The 21731-nt window shown below is 50.5% G+C and overlaps 1 protein-coding gene across 3 annotated transcripts in view; it reads left to right on the forward strand.

The window, feature by feature from the left end:
- ASTN2 (astrotactin 2) overlaps positions 1 to 21731 on the forward strand; it is a 657219-nt gene that overhangs the window by 625979 nt on the left and 9509 nt on the right. For 2 of the 3 annotated variants that reach the window (XM_054007156.1, XM_054007155.1), the window contains one exon: positions 4271 to 5136. The exons of the other annotated variant lie outside the window; for it this stretch is intronic. In XM_054007156.1, coding sequence (XP_053863131.1) covers positions 4271 to 4508 — 238 coding nt within the window. In that variant the 3' untranslated portion in view covers positions 4509 to 5136. Of the gene's footprint in view, positions 1 to 4270; positions 5137 to 21731 lie in introns of those variants that run through there. 3 annotated transcript variants of the gene reach the window in all.

Here is a 21731-nt window from a genome sequence, read left to right on the forward strand (position 1 = left end):
CACGCAGTGCAAGTCAGTGCAGAATATGACTCCTTGGTGTGCATTACTTCAGCTATGGGATCCTTATTGAAAACGTCAGCGTCCATAACGGGAAACCTCCAAAGTAGTTCAGCTCAACAATCTCTGTCAAAGACTGGGGGGCGGGTATGTCACTGGTGAAGTTATGCCTCTTGGAGTGCAAGGAGAGGGAGTACCTCTCTGGTAGGGTGGTGGCTACTTAACGGAATTGTATTAGCGGGAGTTGGAAGCTGTTGGTCAATGCTCCAGCCATCACATCAAATGTATATGTATGTGCCTTATACAGTAGGCTTGAATTCTCCTAGCTCAGCTTGTCCCTCATCCTTGAAACCTGAAGACATAGCCACTGCACGGAAAGTTACCATTGCAGGACACAGGTGCTCTCGCTTGGTATCCCCACCACAGGAGGAATTATTCTCAGTCTGGAAGAGGAAGGGTAGCCACTTGGCTGAGGTTTGCTGGCCTTTCATATCATCCCTCCCCAGAAACAGAGAGTCATACCTGGTTATGGAGGTTTGACTGGCCTCCAGTCACTGCTGTTTTGGCTTGTCGCTCTGCCACGCACTTCCGCACTCTTTTATGACTCACGGTGAATTCTTACTTGGGATCTCAATTAGTGAGATGCCTTGGAGAGAGCAGCCGCATCAGAAAACAGCCGTGCTCCCTCCCAAAGAATCCGGGACTGAAGCACCAGAAAGCTTTCACAATCAAATAATCCCCATGTTTCTACCTAGCCGACTCAGAGCGCTGCCCCTGACATGTCATTATTGGGAATTGACATTCCTTTGGTAACTGTAACAAACCCCCAACCCAATTCCAGAGCTTTGCTGCAGCACCAGCGGGAGAGGGAATAATCTGTGATCTTGAGACTTTCAAACCACTCAGATAAACCTTCTTTCCCCACTTTTGATTTAGCCCGTTGCAGGCTCTCACTAACTACTTTATTTAGTTTTGTCTTTGGGGGTTGTTGCACGTTTCCTTCTCTGCTGTTACAGAGTTGGGTTCTTCCTAGCCTGTCCCCCTTCTGAAGACTTGATGAAATGCAGAGAGGGAGGCTGTGTGCTTGGGTTCCTTCCTGCAGTGAGGCATGAGCTGGGGGGAGGCGGGTATTCTGGAGAACTCCAGATAAGTAAGGGAAGGAGAGGGCAAGGTATCCCCATTTGGCTTTTCGCTTCTCCAGAGGCTTCCTGCAGCAGGGAGTTTGAGGGTTGTGCCATGGTGATAGGTGGCTAAGGGTGGATGATGGTTTGTTCACAATAGTCCATGTTTCATTCTTAAGAATTGTGATCAACTTGTGACTTCAGTGGAGTTGCACTAGTGTAACTGAGAGGCAAATTTGGCTCCTGAGTTGAGGGAGGAAGCCCAGTTTCCAACAAGATGTTTGCTTCTCTCTGTCTCTTTCAACTAATAAACAAGGGAGCGTAGATTAAACTCTGGAGGCCCCAGGGAGTTATTGAAAGAACAGTTTTGGTTCAGGAATGCATTGCCAAACCAGTCATATATATATATTTTACTCTAATTGCCAAAGATCCCGGTAAGAGTTGCTTTACTTGAGCTGCTCATACCGCTCAAGCCCTAACCCCAGTGGGAATTTGCCAGTTTTGAAGCCATAGGGCGGGGCTCTGTAAACTTTCTGTGCTGTGTCAGTATTACTGAAGAGGGCAGCCTAAGTTAGATGATCCAATGCAGTTGAGAGACATGATGAGTTGTATTTCCAGATTTTTTTTTTAGAGAAGGTCACTAAACCTCCTTGTGCCTCAGTTTTCCCATCTGTACACTGGGAATAATAGTATAGATGCCATAAGCCTTAATTAATTAACATAGAATCATAGGACTGGAAGGGACCTTGAGAGATCATCTAGTCCAGTCCCTGGAATGTATGGCATTACTAAGTATTATCTAGACCAGGGGTGGGCAAACTTTTTGACCTGAGGGCCACATCTGTGTATGGAAATTGTATGGTGGGCCATGAATGCTCACAAAATTAACAATTCATGTTCAAACAAGGACAACACAAGTTTGTTTCAAAATCTGCTCTATTAAAATAATTCTGTTGAACAATGCGCTGCTAGGAAATTACATTACTGAGCTGTTTGTTGATTTTGCCACACAGTTTTGCTCCTGTCTGAACACACATTGTATGCTAGCCTGGATTTGTCGGGCGTTAGCTTCCAGTCATTGGAACACATTAAGTTCTCAGAAATCTCCTCCCACGTAGGGCCCAACAGCCAGGGCCGGCTCCAGGGTTTTGGCCGCCCCAAGCAGCCAAAAAAAAAAAAAAAAGCCGCGATCTGCGGCGGCAATTCGGCGGGAGGTCCTTTGCTCCGAGCGGGAGTGAGGGACCGTCCGCCGAATTGCCGCAGAATAGCTGGACGTGCCGCCCCTCTCCGGAGTGGCCGCCCCAAGCACCTGCTTGCCAGGCTGGTGCCTGGAGCCGGCCCTGCCAACAGCCCACAATTGAATTGCCTCTGGGTGCTAGGAAAGTCACCTAATCCAACAAGTAGCAGGCACCCGGGCTTGCATGTTCCAGGGTCTGATGGTGCATGAGGCGCATTTGGGTTGTGCAGCATGTCCTCACACCCATAACACAGGAGCGCCGGGCAGCTGGAGTGGGGCAAGCCCCCGACCCCACTCCCCAGGTGGAGCTCCAGGCAGGAGCTCCGGGAGCGCCGGAGCGGGGCAATGGAGCTCGAGGGCCGGATTAAAAGGTCTGATGGGCCAGACGCGGCCCGCCGGCCGTAGTTTGCCCAGCCCTGATCTAGACCATCCCTGACAGGTTGTTGTCTAATCTGCTCTCAAAAATCTCCAATGATGGAGATTCCACAACCTCCCTAGGCAATTTATCCCAGTGCTTAACCACCCTGACAGTTAGGAAGTTTTTCCTAATGTCCAACCTAAACCTCCCTTGCTAATTTAAGCCCATTGCTTCTTGTTCTATCCTCTGTATCATGTGTAAAACATTTTGAGATGCTTGCATAGCAGGTGCTATAGACATTTAATTACAGTAAAAGGGGTGTTATCCGGCCCTGTACCAACCGGAAAGCTTTATAAACCGGCATTTCTAATCTTCATAGAAAGTTCGGTTTATAGTCCAGTTGGCATGGGGCCGGCAGGCTCCCTACCTGGCTCCACGTGGCTCCCCGGAAGTGGTGACAGGTCCCTTGCCCTCTCCCTGCTGCTCCTCGGCAGAGGAACAGCCATGAGGGGTTTGGAGTGCGGGAGACCATACGGGGCTGGGGACTGGGGCACGGGAGGAGTTTTGGGGTGCCGCATCCGGGGGACGCTGACCACAAGCGGCGACCTATCCCGGCTGTTCCTAGGTGGAGGTGCGGCTAGGCGTCTCTGTGCACTGCTTCCGCCTGCAGGCGTTGCCCCCACAGCTCCCATTGGTTGTGGTTCCCAGCCAATGGGAGCTGCGGAGCCAGCGCTCGGGACGCGGAGAGGGCAGCACACAGAGCCACCTAGCCATGCCTCCACCTAGGAACAGCAGGGATAGGTCGCCGCTTGCAGGGAGCCGCCTGAGATGAGCGTCCCCCGGATCCGACACCCCGAAACCCCTCCCTCGCCCCAACCCCCTCCCGCATCCCCTCCTACACCCAAACTCCCTCCCTCTTAGTTAACCTGAATTTTTCACTTACCAGCATCCCCATTTCTCCAACAGGCCAGATAAAAAACCTTTTACTGTAATTAGGAATCAGTCAGAAGACAGACTCTATCGACCTGTCTAGCTACTGGCAACTGTGAACAGAACTGTTTTGTCTATGTGAGAGGACAGACCGCCCCGGCTAGAGCTGAGCGAATACTGCAGTTATTTATTTATTTATTTTGGTGGTGGCCGAACCAAAACTGCTTTTTTTTTTCTTGCCGGAATGAAAAACTGAAAAAAAAAAATTCAGTCTGGTCGAACAAACTATTTTGGATGTTGACTCAAAACATCATCTTGAAACAAATTGTCAGTCGGAATTGACATTTTCTAAACAGAATGTCAATTTGAAGGGATTGTAACAGCTCATTTTGTAACAACACGTGTTGAAAATGCCAAAACAAACCCTTTCCACATTTAAAAATAATCTTTTTTGTTTGCTGGGTTGGTTGGTTTTGTTTTGGGCCCAATTCAACCTGAAAAATGAATTTTCGGCAAAGTTAGTATTCGCCAAAACAATTTCACCCACCTCTAGACCTGCCTCCCAGCTCCCTGGTCTAACTGCTTCCACCTTCTTGCTATGTCTCCATCTCCTCTTCTTCATTCCAGGAAAGCTCACCTGATCTTAAGGAGGCTGGAGAAAGTTAGCAGCCACTGTTCGACCCTGCTCCGCAGTGCCTATATCCAGAGCCGCACCGACACCATGCCCTACCTGTTCTGCCGCAGCGAAGAGGTCCGGCCGGCCGGCATGGTCTGGTACAACATCCTAAAGGACACCAAAGTGACGTGCGAGGAGAAGATGGTCTCCATGCTGCGCAACACGTACGGGGAGTCCAAGGGGCGGTGAGGGACGATGTTGGCCTGGAGCTGTGGAAGGGACCTCCGAGGAGTCACGGACATGTGACAACCTGAGTAGCTGGTGGGCTTAGGGGAAGGGTGACGTTCAGATGGAGGGGACAGCGAGGCCAAACCGGACTGTTTGACACGGGCGGTGGAGAAACGAGAAATCAGCCAGTTGGACTTTGATTTCCCTTTTTATTTTATTTTTTAAAATGAAAATACCTAATTTGACTCAGTAGCACCGTCTCTCCTTTTTAATCTTTTCTTACCGAATTTCCTGGACTACGCGCTCCAAATCTGAGAAGAGGAGAAACCCAACAGAGCCAGGTCAGGGCACAGGAGAGCGAGCTGCACCCTCCCCTGCTAGCCTGGGAAGCGGACGAGGTGGGAAACGGGGCCCGCTGCCTCAGCGCGTCAAGGAGCCAAGGCGAAGCGTCTCAGTTCTCGGTGCCGACACCGGGAGCTGGAAACCGAAGATCATGGAGATTAACGCCAGCCGGGCAAGTGCAAAGACATTGCAGGCAAACTGGGGTTTTTTTTAACGCTCCGAGTTTGCAGAACGGCTGCGTGCGGAGTCTTCGTTTGCAGGGCTCCTGACAGGTTGTTCTGTGCATTAAAGATTCATATGAAGTCCACCTTCCCCGCCTGCTGGGTATTTTTTCCAACACCCGTCTCTGCCGTGGCCTTTTTGCAGAATGACCTGGGGAGGAAACGAGTCTCTTCAGAGCTCTGGTAAAAGAAATGCGAGTGTCGGGTACAGGATTAAGAGAAGAATCCCAGTATGTGGAACAATAAGACACTTCTCAATGCTGGATTGGGGTAGGGGTGAGAGGAGCTGAGCATTTAAAGAGGGCGGGGAGTGCCTCTTTTTGTCTGCAGACTCCTTCTATAAAGCCAGATCGCTCTTTGTTCTCAGCTCCTGTCGTAAGAGTTCTGTGCTTGTGGGAAAACCCTATAAGGCAGCCAAGGGCTAGATAGATATGGAGACTCTGTCGTCTTTTAGCATCTGAGGTGGATAAGGTTGGCACCCGCTGGGAATGGAGCAAGGTGGGAGGCTGAGGATAGAGGCACTCGATCCAGAGCCCACTCAAGTCAGTGGGAGCCTTTCCATTGACTTCAATGGTGCCAGTGAATTCCTCTTTCAGTGCAGAAGGGGAGTTCAGTCCGGGCCAGAATTTGTATCTGCTGAAGAAGCAACTCAAGCAGGCCCATGACTGAATGGAGACAGAGGCTGGAATTTCTCATTTGTAAGGTCCCACATGACTCATTGCAGAGCAGATGGGGGCTGACCAGTCCTCTTGCCATAAAGAAAAATAGGCTGGGGGAAGGACCAGTGATGACACAAAGGAAGAACACCCCTTCTTCTCAGCTCTTCTGGGGCTGTGACACACTGCGTTTTTGTACAGCACCTAGGACCAAGGTGGCCCGGGGCCTCCAGGTGCTACCACCGTATAAACAATAAATAATAACAATAACCTTCAGAGAGTCATCTGTGGTAAGCTCCCGTGCAGTCCTCCCGGACCGCCTGATTCCAGACCCAAATTTACTTAGATACAGACCTGTAGCATCTTGGAGCTGAGGTTCTGCCTGCTGCTGTGCCCATGAAGGGTTAATCCCTTGGCACCTAAAACACCTAGACTGTGATCTTCCTTCTCCCTTCCATTGGGCCTTGCTCCAGCTTTGCATGCCGTTAGTCAACCGCTCCCTTTGCCATTGGTGGGGCCACACTGAGAGAATGCAAGACGAGGTGGAAAGGCCAAAGAGTCTCTCCTCCCCCGTGCCCGGGCATACCGGCCAGCCACAATATGCAGGCCCTGGCCAGTCCTAGTGCATCCATGGACAGCAGCTGCCTGTTTTTCAGAAATGCCTAGACCATGCAAGCTTCCGCTGTCTTCGATAGGCGGCTTAGCCCCTCCTGAAATCAGGCGGTAAGGGTGCGTCCACACTGTTGCTGGGGGTGCGATTTCCAGCACGTACCCCTGCTAGCTTTGACCCAGGTGGCACCCTGAAAAGCACAGCCTGGCTAGTCACCCAGGGGCGTACCTAGGGGCTCGGTCTGGCTTGTACTTGGGCAGCTAGTCCATGGTGCTGCAATTCATAGTGGGCTAGCTTGATTGGCGCTAATGACGGGCACATCGAAGTATACCTCCTGCTGCAGCCTAGACGTCCCTGTAGAGGGCTGTGAGAGTGTCCTGGCCAGCCACAGAGCGGGCACATGACAAGGAGCACCCTGCAGCCTCTCCAGTGACGCTGCAGCGGGCACGCTGGTTTGTACTGGCCAGGTGCCCCAGCAGGAATTCTGGTTGAGTCTCAGCGTCTCCTCGTGCAGGCCAGCCCTTGGGACTCTTTCCAACTCTTGAGCCTGCCAGCCGGGATCGTACGGCTCCTTTTAACTATACAACCCTTGTTCCGACCCTATAGCTCAGCGTGTGGCTCCGCTGCCCCTGGCATCACGCGTTCACGCTGGACGTGGGCGACAAGGTTAAGGAAATATTTGGTGCCATCTGCTATTGTAACACAAGCAAACGAAACAAACTTTGAAGTGCAAATGAGGCCCTGTTTGATGCCCTGGCCGGGGTTTCGGCACCGTACTGCTGTGCTGTGTTCCTGTTGCATGTGCAGCCATGAAAAATACCAGCCGTGGCAGTGAGGGAAACCTGTTGGCAGCTCTAGTGCCCAGCTGTCTTGGCCTGAATCTTCTCTGCCTTACACATGTGTAACCCCAGCAACTTGTCTTGACTTGCCTGGTTGACAAGGGGGTGAGCGAGAGGTGAATGGGGACCAGGGGATTCACGTGTGATAGCATGTGACAGCTCCTGGGAGCATGCCTGGCATGTGCATGGCCAGCAAGTGTGCAGGAGGTGTGTAACCTGAGTTGTGTAACTGCCATGGTGTGCCTGGGTGTCATTATTCGAGTTGGGTGAACCGGGAGGCATTAGAGGTTTTACAAATTTCATTAACTTTTTTTGGGGGGGGGGGGGTGCTCACGTTTTTGGACATTTTCCTGTCCCTTCCCCAGATTTGACACACACAATTTTGTGTATTTTTTTCAAGGATGGGTCATTTTTTTCTTTAAGAAAACCCCCCACAGGCTTAAAACCCACCTGCAAGTGCCAAGGGGGAGAGGAAATTCGTGGCTTAACGGTGGGAAGGAGGCAGTGTTGGCTGTCCCTGTGGACAAATCAAATGGGTTGTCTGTAATCCTAGAAAAGTTGTTAGATGCTAGCAACAGCATTACAGGGCTACTGCTAGATGGATGGGCTCTGTAGCTATGCATGTGCTATGAATTAGGATCTAAGACTCACTCCAAAAGCCGGGCTGGCATGAGTGGGTGATTCAGGGCACATTTGGTCATGACAACGTTTTGCACACGTTTAGCCTCTGATTGTGCACATCATGTGTCCATTTGCACTTGCCTTCAGTGTAGGATTCAAGTCAGGGCAGGAGGTATAGTGCACAGTGCCCATCGAAAGCCGATCTTCAGTTACAACAGCACGGAGGCTGCTCAGACTTACACAGCAAGCAGAATAAACGGAGCACCAAGATGGCGTAAAGTCACCTTAACTCCCAGCCATCCTTAGCCCAAGTGTCAGAACAGAGTAACTGAGAATCAGGCCCAGTGTGTATATGAAACCCATATGTACATAGTCGATCTGGGTGTATGGGCAGAGCATGTTTGTGAGTACAGTACACTGCAGAGTGTAGATGGGTAGTGTGGGCTAGGTTCTCAGCTGGTGCTTCAGTAGTGAAGGACAGGGAACAGAAGCTTGGGAATCATTAGGAAAGGGATAGCTAATAAGACAGAAAATATCATAACGCCTCTATATAAATCCATGGTACACCCACATCTTGAATACTGCATGCAGATGTGGTCGCCCCATCTCAAAAAAGATATAATGGCATTGGAAAAGGTTCAGAAAAGGGCAACAAAATGATTAGGGGTATGGAATGGCTTCCATATGAGGAGAGATTAATGAGACTGGGATTTTTCAGGTTGAAAAAGAGACGACGGGGGATGTGATAAGGGGGATATGATGGAGGTCTATAAAATCATGACTGGAGTGGAGAAAGTAAATAAGGAAGTTTTATGTACTCCTCATAACACAAGAACTAGGGGGTCACCAAATGAAATTAATAGGCAGCAGGTTTAAAATAAACAAAAGGAAGTATTTCTTCACACAACACAGTCAACCTGTGAAACTCTTTGCCTGGGGATGTTGTGAAGGCCAAGATTATAAAAAAAAAAAAAGAACAAGATAAGTACATGGAGGATAGGTCCATCAATGGCTATTAGCCAGGATGGGCAAGGATGGTGTCCTTAGCCTCTGTCTGTCAGATGCTGGGAATGGGTGACAGAAGATGGATCACTGTTCATCCCCTCTGAAGCACCTGGCATTGGCCACAGTCAGAAGACAGGATACTGGGCCAGATGGACTATTGGTCTGATCCAGTATGGCCGTGCTCATGTTCTTATGAACAACTTTGATTTACCCCAGCCAGGGCCGGCTCCCCAAGCAGCGCAAAAAAAAAAAAAAAGCCGTGATCGCGATCTGCGGCGGCAATTCGGCAGGAGGTCCTTCGCTCCTAGCGGGAGTGAGGGCCCGTCCGCCGAATTGCCGCCGAATAGCTGGACGTGCCGCCCCTCTCCAGAGCAGCCGCCCCAAGCACCTGCTTGACAAGCTGGTGCCTGGAGCCGGCCCTGACCCCAGCAGAGAATCTGGCCCCATAGCTCTGTGTTCACGTGCACAGCAGGGATGTGTGTACGTATAGCAGGGGCTAGAAATAAGGGAAGGGAGGCTGCACACTTTGACAGCATATTCAGCTGTGCTGCAATGTGCATAACCCCCAAGATCAAAGCTAGTTAAAAGCAGTGGGCCATGGTGAATCCTGTGATGGTACCCACGGTCAGGTGCCCGAGCCAAACAAAACTCAGGAATTATTTGAGGTGGCAAATAAAACATCTCACAACTGAAGGGAAGAGTCTGGATTTCCTCTATGGAAACTTTGGATGACGTTACCCTCAGGCTTTCAAGCCAGTCGGTTACACTTTCCTGTCCCACAAGAGCTGACAGACCGTAGCATATATACACAAGTGTTCCCTGCCTACCAGGCTGCCTCCTGCCTGAGCATTTATAAACGCCTTCTCTCTAGAGGTTACAGACTTTCCTTAGCGGAAACTTTATCCTAACCCCTCCCCCTGTGCACAGCACCCCTCTCTTCCCCCTAAAGAACCCCCACCTCCTGCAGCGCCTTCAGGAAACTCACTGGCCAAGTCTCCTACTTCTCCAAGTCACTGCTGTCTTCAGCATGAACCGCTCATCTGTTTGGGGGCGGGGGGATGTTGGCAAGGATGTAAGGACACTGGAATCGATGCTGGGCATTGGAGGTGAAGGGAAGGGGGTTGGCTCATGGAAGGAGGACGGGAAGAGGGGAATGGCTCTTGTTTAACTTCAAGCAGCGGTATAAGCATGTAGCTACCAAGCCACATAGCTTACCTCATGCTGAGCTCCTCCTACATCGCATCCGTATCTCCCAACCTCGTTGTGGCTTTGTTTGGGACTGGAAGTTCATTGGGGCATGGACTATCTTCCTCTGTCTTGGGAACATGCCGAATAGAGGGTGGCTACTACTGCAACGTAAATAATAAATAACAATGCCCTTTCCCACCTAGGCTGGCTAAGCCTCGCATTGCTTGTGGCTGGGTAGCGGACAGTTTCCTTGGCTGAGGCGGGTGGCGAGGGTGAACGGGAAGGCGTTCTTAGGCGGGAGCTTTTCAGAAGGACTCAGCAGGATGGGTGCTCAGTGGGTGCTGAGCTCACTTGGAAATCTGCACCCTTGTCAAACAAGATGGGGAAACTGTTTTAGGAGCCAAGTCCCACTGATTTCCAATAGGACGTAGGCGCCTAAAGCACTTAGGCGCTTTTGAACTTTGTATCCGATGCCTATTCAGTTTCATCTGTGTGAACGTGATAATTAAGGTTAAAGCCTGCGATAAGGGGCCTGATTCTCATCTCACACATAGGTGTAAATCAGAAGTCATATGACCTGACTACCCTGCTCATCTATAGGGTGTTTCATCCATAGAGCTCAAAGCACATTACAAAGGAAGGAAGCATCATTAGCCCCATTTTACAGAGGGGGAAACTGAGGCACAGAGTGGCAAAGTGACTTGCCCACAGTCACACAGCCAGGCTCAGAACCTCAGTGAATTTCTCGCGTAGGGCAGGGAGAGGGCTGGGAAGGGAGGAGGGAAAATTCATTGGAGGAGAAAAGAATGAACGCAGCAGGCGGGTGAATTGCCTCGAAGTAGAATTGGTGGGTGCCAGGGATCTGGAACAACAATGAGCAGCCCACTCTGGCCTTACCAGACACTCCTGATGTTGTAAATCCCATCTCATCTTTCAGTGCGCTCCGAGCAGCGCCCTCACCAATGTTCAGGTGGCTATTTTGAGGTATTCGTTGGGGATTATTTCTTAAACCACTTGCATTTTCTAAAATTAAACTAAAATAGCTCAACCCACCTTTCCCATCCCAAATCCAGGGCATGTAGTGGGAGGGTTCTTCAGGCTGGGATCATCCAAGGAGCTGTAAGGGAGCTAAACACCGAGCACTCACAGAGATTCAATTCAATGGGGCCACATCTTCACTAAATCGGGTGATTGGCACCTCGATCAGCCTAGCTGGGTGTGAGCAGTCACATTGCAAAGCCCTACCTGCATCCGTGACCCATGGGAGGCACTGGGACGTCTGGCGTCATAGTCCCATAGTTCTTTGCGCTGCCATCAGCAGAGTCGCGCTATAATTCTTTCCCCGTGAATTGTGGGAGAACTTGTTTGTCCTTCTGGGCACGTGCAGGGAATTGTGGGAAGGGACTGGAGTGGTTTTGCCTGTGTCCTCACTGCAAGTGCGTGGGTTCATAGGTTCTGGAACTAGAGATAATGGGGGTACTGCCGCACCCCCTGGCTTCAAGTGGTTTCTGTTATATCCAGGGTTTACAATTCAGTTCAATGGCTCTCAGCACCCCCGCTGGAAAACATGTTCCAACACCCCAAGTGAAAGAAGAACACAAGAACGGCCACACTGGGTCAGACCAAAGGTCCATCCAGCCCAGTATCCTGTCTACTGACAGTGGCCAATGCCAGGTGTCCCAGAGGGAGTGAACCTAACAGGTAATGATGAAGTGATCTCTCTCCTGCCATCCATCTCCACCCTCTCACAAACAGAGGCTAGGGACACCATCCTTACCAATCCTGGCTAATAGCCATTAATGGACTTAACCTCCATGAATTTATCTAGTTCTCTTTTAAATCCTGTTATAGTCCTAGCCTTCACAACCTCCTCAGGCAAGGAGTTCCACAGGTTGACCTGGGTTCTAACCCACCCCCACTCAGGCCAGCTAACCTGAATTTAAAGCACCATCAACTTCAGGTGAGATGGTTGTGAGAGTGGATTGGGGCAGGGCGGAAAGATTAGGGGCAGCAATGTAACAGCCCAAATTTACTCTGCACTGGGAGTTGGGGGCATGCACTGGTAAATTTGAAAAATCTCAGCCTAAAAGCCCAAGTGACACTGTTCAGAATCTAGCGAGAAGGTGCAGCCTCAATGTGACCCGTGGGAACTCCTGCAAGGCCATACCTCCTGGGCACTGCTGCCTTGAGGGACATCCAACAGAGAATCAGGCCGCTGCGGTTGTCACTGGTATGTCACTGGCCCTGAGATGATGTCTCTTCTACTGCGACACTTGAGAGAGCCATGGGGTGGCATACTTAGTTCCTCTTGACCTTGCTGCTTAAGGCTGCTCTCTTTGCTAACATCATTACATCAATTCATTGTCTAGGCATTTACAGTCCCAGGGGATTTTTAGCCTCGCAGCACCCGAAATATTGGTCCCATTTTTCATTTGGGGAGTTGAGGCACAGGAACCAGCAGCAACTTGCCTACTGGTCATAGGGAAAGGATTATAACCCAGGGCTAGCCCAGCTATAATTCATGGGCCACTTTGGTCAATTTCACGGTCGTAGGATTTTAAAAATCGTAATGTCATTATCGCAATCTGAAATGTCACCGTGTTGTAATTGTAGGGGTCCTGACCCAAAACGGAGTTGTGGTGGGGTCACATGGTGATTGTAGGGGGGGGTTGCAGTACTGCTACCCTTACTTCTGTGCTGTGCTGGTGGCGGCTGCCTTCAGAGCTGGGCAGCTGGAGAGCGGCGGCGGCTGGCTGGGATCCCAGTTCTGAAGGCAGTGCCGCCGCCAGCAGCAGCGCAGAAGGAAGGCTGGCTTGGTCTGGTATTGCAACCTTTATGTCTGTGCTGCTGTCTGCAGAGCTGGGCCCTCAATCAGCAGCCGCCGCTCTCCGGCCACTCAGCTCTCAAGGCAGCGCAGCAGTAAGGGTGGCAATACCGTGTCCCCCCCTAAAATAAACTTGCGACCTTCCTGAAACTCCCTTTTGGGTCAGAACCTCCAATTGGAGAAACGCTGGTCTCCCCCGTGAAATCTGTATAGTACAGGGTAAAAGCACACAAAAGACCGGATTTCACGGCGGGAGACCAGATTTCACAGTCCGTGATGTGTTTTTCATGGCCATGAATTTGGTAGGGCCCTAGCTTTGGGCATAGTCCAGGGCTCTCCTGCCACTCCAAGTCTTTGCCTGATCATAACCCTGCCACAGCTATGCAGGCTCCATACCTTTGCTACTATCTCTGCACCTTGCCCACTTTCAGATTGCCCGCACACCACGTTGGATGCCTTCACAACTGTGGAAGATTTGGAATGGTTCTGCTCTTTTTTATGCCAGGGAGGTCACATGAAATAAGCGAACCTGCCTTCACACTGGCTAAATAATGTGCTTCCAATTTGTTCCTCTTTACACCAGGAAACCAGGATATATATATGCCAGAGGTCACAACCATACCTCTGATCTAGCCCTGAATGCTTTTATTTTTATCCTCCCATGCTGCCCCTGGCCTCTCTAATTCAACCACCCCCTGGGAGCATTGGGGAAATATTCAGGGCATTGCAGGAAAACTTCAGCGCTATTAAAAAAAAAAAAGAAAAGAAAAAAGAAACACCTTGCCAATGATTTGCATTATAATTCCAAAAACTTTTTAATGGTTTCTCAGATTTTTGGTTTATGATCCAGCTGTGACGTAGCTTCCGCCAGTCTGACCCTCTGCCTCTGTTCTTTTTAATGCTATAGCGTAGACAGTGTGTCCTACGTAAAGGCCACTGGGATGAGTAAAAGGGAAAGGCGAGGCTGAAAGATAAAAAGCCACGTCTTTGCAGCCCAGTAAACAACAACTGTTGTCAGAAAAAAAGGGGTGGGGAGGCAAAGGAGCGCTGAGCAGGAATGTTTCAAAGGGCAGGATACTGTGTGAAACTAGCACTGGAGCTAAGGCCTGGGCTACATAGAAAACACCCAAGCCCTGGCTCAAACCAATTGCTCCTAGCAGTTTGCATGTCAAGTGTAGACAAGCCCTAAGGGCAAATTGCTAGGAGCAACTGGTCTGAACCAGGGCTTGAGGTTTTTTTGCAAGTGGGAACCTGGCAACGTATGGAAAACAGGGGCCTGGCTCCTTGCCTTATCTGTGATAGCTTTAGCAGTGGGAATTTTCTCATTAACCTTGTTCTGGCTTTCAAGGGCTCGCCTGACCTGAGGCTCTTGGAGCAACAGCTTGGTGGGCTGCTGCGCCCAACGTATTGCTGGAATACAGGCACAAATGTGGGCATACGCTAGGGTGACCAGACAGCAAGTGTGAAAAATCGGGACTGGGTGGGGGGTAATAGGCGCCTATATAAGAAAAAGCCCCCAAAATCGGGAGTGGCCCTTTAAAATCGGGGCATCTGGTCTCCCTAGCATACACAGCTACCTAACGCCCTTTGGGTTCCTTGAAAGTCCCAGCCTGTGTTTCTGTCTCAGGTGCTCCCCACAGAGTGATGATTAGAGGCAGAACCAAAGGTAGAGATGATGACATCTACTCTCGTGTGGTGGTGCACGGCAGGGTGCCCAGTTAGCAAGTGTAAAAAAAATCAGGACACTTTTTTCGGGGTGTGGGGGAGGGGTATAGTTATGAATATAAGACAAAGCCCCTAATATTGGGGCAGTCCCGATAGTGGGACATCTGGTCACCCTTCTGCAGAGCAAGGCCTGGGCACCATTTAAGCCCTATCTCAAGGCCTTCTGCCTGGGGTGAATGTCACCCGTAGAGAAAAAAGTATCATCTCACACAAACTCTTTCACCCATGGATTTCAAAGGCGTCCAGTGTCATTATCCCCATTTTACAGATGGGGAAACTAAGGCACGGGGAGGCGAAGCAACTTGTCAAACCCGGCAATTAAAGACAGGAGTGGAACCCAGGGCTCCTGACTCCCAGGCTAGTTAGTATAGCTATTGCACAAAACCGCTCCCTAGTGTTATACTGGGGGCGCTGCATAAGTGGGGCCCATCCTGAAGTCATTTACCCAGGCCAAAGGCTGGGATTCCTGCCTAGTTCAGGCCCCGGAGTACAACTTCCCTGTAGGCTGGACTTCAGCTCACCCTCTGGCTTGCGTTCTAAAGCACAGCACATCACTGCCAGAGAGCCGTTCCTTGGGTAGGGCGAATTGGGGTGACTGCTCCAGGTCCCGTGCTTTGCGGGGCCCTGCGGGCCGGTGCAATTGGCCGGCGCGGTCAGTCCTGGAAGAGACGAAGCCATCACTTCCTCCCTGGGCCCCGCACCTGTCTCCGGGTCCCGTGCTTTGGGGGGCCCTGCGGGCCGGTGCGATTGGCCAGCGTGGTCGGTCCTGGAAGATACGAAGCCGTCACTTCCTCCCCGGGCCCCACTCCCCGCTGGGGACGGCCCTGGTCATTGCTCAGCCTTATGGAGGGGGCCCAAGCACTCAGTGTTGGCCAACCTCTGCTAAAAGCCTCCCAATTGACTTCAATGGGAGCAAAGTTAGGCCAAACGCTGAGCACTTTTCAGCATGCCACGCACCGTGACGTAAGGCCGAATCCACCCCTTGGTGATGCTAGCATGAAAATGCCCCTGTTCTCAGTGGGGGGTGGCAGGGCCGCATGTGGGAGCAGACTGTGGCCAGGCATCGTTGCAAGGCACGTCCCACTGCAAGGATTGCTTGGAACTGTTTTAATTCAGTACATTTCTCACCCGCCTTAGGGTTTACAATCACACCGCAGAGGTTTATACACCCCCCCCTCCGCCCCCCATCCCCAAGGTTTTGCATGACTGGATGGAAAGTTTTAGTGTTGACATACTATTAAACTATCCAATAAAAAGGATTCCCCTTGCCTTTCTGTGATTTGCAGCATTCTTCCATGATGGAAAGAATGCGAGTCATACTTACCACAGTAGGGACGTACCGGTAGATTACCTTTCATGGCAGTGCCCCAGACAAGGGCAGCCCAATTTGGATGGAAGGGGTAGAGAAACTACCTCATTTCTTCTGCACTTTGAGCTATGGTCTGGAAAGAAGGGGTGGCTGGGAGTCTCGAGGAGAGAAAGGCTGTCTTGTAATGACCGTGGTGACCCAGTCGACAGGCTGGACGGGAGAGGAATTTGGTCTGTCATGGAGACACTGGGTCAAATTCATCTCGCATGTAATGCTCGTGAACTCAATCTGATCTGGTGGCTGACATTAGCCATCATGAGTCTCCCCTACCGACGGAGGATGTGGCAGCAAAGGGACTTGAGCCTTTCCAAGAAACAGGCCTGTGTTTTCCGAAAGGAGCTTTTGATTTCATGTCGCAAGCTGGGCACTCAAAAAGCAGAGGTTGGGCTTTGAAAACGTTGGCCCCAGGGTCCCCATTGCTCACTGCTTTCCAAAGCTCCCCGCTGAGAGCCAGGACTCATGAAGAATGACGTTCTGGACTGGGCCAAATGAGCTGGAAGAACGCGCGAGAGCTCTTGCACTCGGTTAAATGTTAGGCACACGTCCACGTTGTACTCGTTAAAAAGCTAGAATTATGGGAGACCGGGGAACCTGTGTAGAGATGACTTGTCAGGAAGGTAAACAAAAGGATAGAAATGAACAAAACGCAATCAATTTGTGCCAAGCTGTTGATCTCCTAGGAGCAAATCAATCAAACCGTAATTTTTTTTAAAACAATTAGGGGCTGCTCCAGTGGCCATAGAAGTAAATGGAACGCTATCCAGGAGCGTAGGTTCCAATTCAGCAATCATATGCCTGACTCTAAGCCTGTGTTTACGTCCCTTGCTGATTCAAACCCTTCATCATGAGTCTTACATGGCTCTCACCGAGTGAGAGAAGCCCAAACCCTCTGTTCATTGGCCATCGCACTGCACTTCACAACCCAAGTACGTCACTTTGAACCGGATGATCTAAGAGAGGTTTGAGGAATTTTGCTTTGAGTCGTTAGTGCCAGATCATTCGACGTTTCCTGTTTGCATGTGCATAATGTTTGCCTCTGCCAGCGTGCGTGGCTGTGCATTCATTTGTTCAGCATGTGGCCTTGTTTTACACGGCAAAGGCATGTTTTCTTTCTAGTTAGGGCTTTCGGCTTCAGTCGCCATTCATAGTCCTGAACTGCTCCAGCTTGTTGAGCAGAATTATGCGCCTCCCATCGTCCCCCACGACCGCTTTGAGGAGGTATTGGTCCCTCTCGGGGGGCACTATCTGGCTGGAGCTTTTGCTGCGAATTTGACAAACCCAGGCTTACCTGCCTTGGATATGGCATCGTGCCCTTCAGTTCTACGCACTTTGACCCTCCTTGGAGAGCAGAGTCAGAGGGCCCGATGGAGATGTTTGGGATTTTCCAGTTCATCTTAAATTGGGTTGTTAGGGCTATTGCTGTAATTGCGTAGCGGCAATACGAGCAGGGTTGTTATGGCTACAGATACTTTGATACTGGAGCTCTGATATGTCACCAGCCGTGATCTGCAATGCACTTAGTACAGGAGATTTAATTTATGCACAAGTCATGAAAAAAAACACACGATTGAAAGGGTTGCAGGTGTTCTGGTGTTAGCAGGATTAAGGCCTCAAAGGTATTTAGACTCCTACTGAAATTCATGGTAGTTGGGCTCCTAAATACCTTTGAGGCTCTGGGCCTAAGTAATTTAAGAAGGTCTTGCTTGGCGGGCGCTGGAAGCCTGTCCCAACTCAAATGTCTATGGGGCTACAATGATACTGTCCTCACAGTGATGTCACGGTGCATTGGGTTCTGGCCAGGAACATGAAATGAGCCATGTCACTAGTGGGTTGGGGACACCGTTTAATTACCTCTCCTTGTGATGCTGGCGCGAGAAACCGAGATAAACGAACCAAAACTCCAGATCCACATAGTGAAGGCATTCAGCTCTCGCTATATTTATGGGTCACCCGTTATATTAAGGCACATTATTAACTATGTATTAAGGGTTAATAATTGACCAATTATTATAGATCGTTATAGACTCTAACCAGTCATAAGGTGCTTATAGCCATCTGCCAGCCCTTCTATTGATGTGCTGCTCATGTTTATAACATGCTTATAATAAACTGTTAATCACTTATTAACCCTTTGTAACTGGTATATATAAATTGTGACCACATTATCTATATACAGAGCGGGAGAGAGCCATCCCCATAGTCTGTGGGGCAACCTGGATCAAAATTGGACAGCTAGATCTCCAGCTCCCGGTAGCCCCCTGACTTAACACACACAGATTTCTGCAGCAGTTTTAGAGAATTAAAAATCTGAGCTGTTCTTATTGACATACCAAAGTCAATGAAACCAACTGGTACAATCAATGTTATTTCTGATGCCATGCCAGGCTATTTTTTTTTCTGTTGGCCCCAAATGTTTCCATGTTCCGTGCACTGCAGAAATTTATAGGCAAAAATCTCTCACCACACTGTAGCAATCAGGATGAAGAAGTTGGAAGGTTATGGACTGGATGATGCCGTTGGCACCTAGCTGAGACTGGGAGGCAGTAGGAGATGCTTGGTAGCTTGATGTCTCTGCTTGTATGGCCATTAGTGAACAAGGTTGATATTTAATTGGTGATCATTAGGGTGAAGAATCACCCTCATTAGGCTCAAGAGTTAATATCCCTTTGCCTGCTTCAACCGTTACCGTCTCTCCTGTGATTGGCTGCAGTTTCAGGAAGACAGCACTGCTGCCGTTTACATTTTGAATGTTTTCTTAACCACGGGGGCTTGAAACACATTTTGATTTTGTTTTTAAACGTGCAAGTTTAGCATGTGGGACAAGGGTGTACCTGTGTCTAGATTCTGCAGGCAGAGCCAGGTCCCAGGCAGGTCTTCGACACGCTGAAGCTAACCAGGAGGGCTGCCTTCAGGAGAACTGATACCCTCCAGCTCTCCTGGCATCCGCTGCAGCATGGACTGGCAGGGGGTTGGGGGGGGGGCTCTTCACAGCAGCTATTGCGTATGAAAACACATGCGCCTGCTTTCGTTTGCTCATGTTGCCAATCTGGGCGGGGTTAAGAGGCGAGAGCGGCAGCGAGGTGGGGCCAGCACCGAGGGGAAAGCATGGAGCCTTTTGCCTCAGGAGTTGGAAGGTCTGAATGGCACAAGCAGGCCCAGCATTAGTGTCTTCTGTCAGGGCAGCGGGTCAGGGTGAGACAATGCAAGACACGCAGCACAAGGGCTCTATTGTTAATGCCCTCTCTGCGCCCCATGGGGGGCTTTTTGGCCTGCAGCCAGGCAGGAGGCCAAGTGGCTTTTACACGCTAGGCAGGGTTGCGTGTGCTCAGAACTTGGCTGGGAAGCTTCGGGAAACTGGATCAGTGAATCAAAAGATGCTTTTCCTTGAGCGACAGTGCTGACCCATTGGCCCAGCATGGGGCCAAGAAGTGCTGTGTTGCTGGAGGGTGTTGTCTTTGACCTGAGATGTAAATGGAAGAGCCTCATTATTGCTAGGCATTAAATATTCCTCGGTGTTATTTGCACAGGGCGATGCGTTAGCTGTGACTTCCTGGCCAGTTTCCTAGTCCACCTCCCTAACTGCCCACATCAGGCTTCTGCTCTTCTTGTCTTCTTGGGCCCACTCAAATTCCCTCCGGTGTTAATGGGCATCTTCCCATGGCATGGGATTGGTTCCCTAAGATGCATGCCTCTTTGTGATGCTGAAAGCTCTCAGTGGTTCACTGCTTTGCAAGAGCAGATTTGTGTTTGTAGAGCCGCTTAGCACTGTAAACAGCTGCTGTGTTCCAACCCAGCAGTGGTCGCATTTTTAGTAGTGTGTGACTTCTGGGAACAGATAAAAGCTGAGATTTCCAAAGCCACCTAAAGGGCTTGGCTTCCCATTATAATTCATGGGGAATTGGGATGCCAACTCCCCAAACCAGCTTTGAGACTTTCAGTAGTAGCCTGTAGCCTCTATTAGCCTAAAGGGCACCTCATGTCTGTCTGCTACTAATACCTGAGTGTGCATTCCTGGCCTGTCAAAGTCTTCACAGCGTTGTGTGTCAGGAGCCCGCTGACAATCACCAGCCCCTCGCTGGACTGATAGCCCGCCTTCAAAGCTCATTGGGTAACCCAACACCCTCTTTTGCCACAGTTGGGAGTGACGAAGGCCATTCGTGCTGAGGGGGAAGGAAATTAATTAGCTCCTTGAAACATTTGACAGCGTTTTAATGTTGTTTGAAAAGTCAGGACATAACTAATGCTGGTCACTTAAATCCCATCTTGACAGATCTGAGGTGTCTAAGCTCTTCCTTGGTGCGATAGTTACCAATCAGGAGATGTAATATATAGTTATAAACCATCCCTCAGTCCAGACCCTCCCATTTAGTACAGCTTACAAAGACTTGCAGGGTCTGTTGCAGGGCAGGTGCATTGGGATGTGGGCAATTGGGACAGAAGCAGGTTTGGTTGGGGGTAAGGGGCACAGGGCAAGAAGGAGGGCCTGGGCTACTGGGAAGACGGCGCAAGACTGGACCAGCACGTGGGGCTGATGGTGCGGCAGCAGAGAGCTGCTCTTCAGCGCTGTGGGTCTCGCACTTCCACCAGCAACGACCGTCGGGATTGTCAAAGCTCCCTAGGAAAACTCTATGGCCTGTTGCCATTCATTTCTAAAGGGCATTGGGTGGAAAATCCCACCCTGACTGGCTCTGAAACTCCCAGCCGTTCAGACGTGATTGGCTCTGTTTGTAAAACATGAAGCTGATCAGATTTCTCTGGCCAGCGAAGTATGGCGAAAAACACATCCTGATTCAGACACAGCCATGGCAGGGGCACCGCCGTCGGCGAGACGTTAGGGCGCGTGACCATTCTGCCGCATGCTAAGCAACGTGGAGCCGGTCGGTGTTTGGCTGCAAAAGCGCCAAGGAACGTGCTGCAGAAAGGTTGTGAGTGGGGTATGGCGCCAGCTGAACGGGTGCCCCAGGGTGGCGCTAGTGAGCAGTGTTCTGCTGGCAGGGGCTGGGGTGGTTTTTTTTTTAAAGACGAGCTGTATAAACTGGAGGTTCTCGTCCTTTCTAATCAGTAACGAGCCCATGGCAGCCTGGGTGTTTTGCAGCATTAACCCAATGGCCCAGTGTTTACTAGCTAAATTCACTGTCCACTTTCAACTGCTTGAAACTTTGCTTCCCATAGGGTGACCAGATAGAAAGTGTGAAAAACCGGGAGGGGGGGCGTTGGGGGTAATAGGCGCCAATATAAAAAAAAGCTCTGAATAGCAGGATGGTCCCTATAAAATCGGGACAGCTGGTCACCCTAGCTTCCCATCTTGTGGGGCTGCAGCATCCCTGGGCACGGCTACGCAGTGTCCGTCCGCCACTGCTGGTGTGATTCCTGAACACAGCGGGGCTAGGCTTATACCCTTAGCCAGGGCCCTGTGTGTAATTTACGCCAGCCCAGGAGCGGCGTCGGAAGCCAATCCTCTCAGTCACTAGGAGGGGTATTAAATTGCTGCGGGCCTATCGCAGCAGACAGTTACTGCCGCCTCCATCGCCCTGACGGCTACACGGGTCAGTTTCTCTGCCCACTGCCTGCCTCCATCTGCCGCAGAAGTGGGGCGTAGGCAGCCCTGCCTTACTCCTCCGGGCCTGGATCCATGAGCTGGTCATCCCACAGAGGGGAAACGGGGGCGGGAAGGGGAAGTTTAATGCCTTTGCAGGAGGCATAGCTCAGGTCACAAGCTAGCCTGTCGTTTTTACGGTGCTTGCAAATCCTTGAAGCCAAATGCGGGCACCATATGGCTGCTCGTCACTTTACACACGTTCCCCAGCAAAACAAATGCTCAGTGTTTGTTTTTATTGTGATTTT

Source organism: Malaclemys terrapin, chromosome 17 (assembly GCF_027887155.1).
Source record: "Malaclemys terrapin pileata isolate rMalTer1 chromosome 17, rMalTer1.hap1, whole genome shotgun sequence".
Classification (NCBI taxonomy): Eukaryota; Metazoa; Chordata; order Testudines; family Emydidae; genus Malaclemys; species Malaclemys terrapin.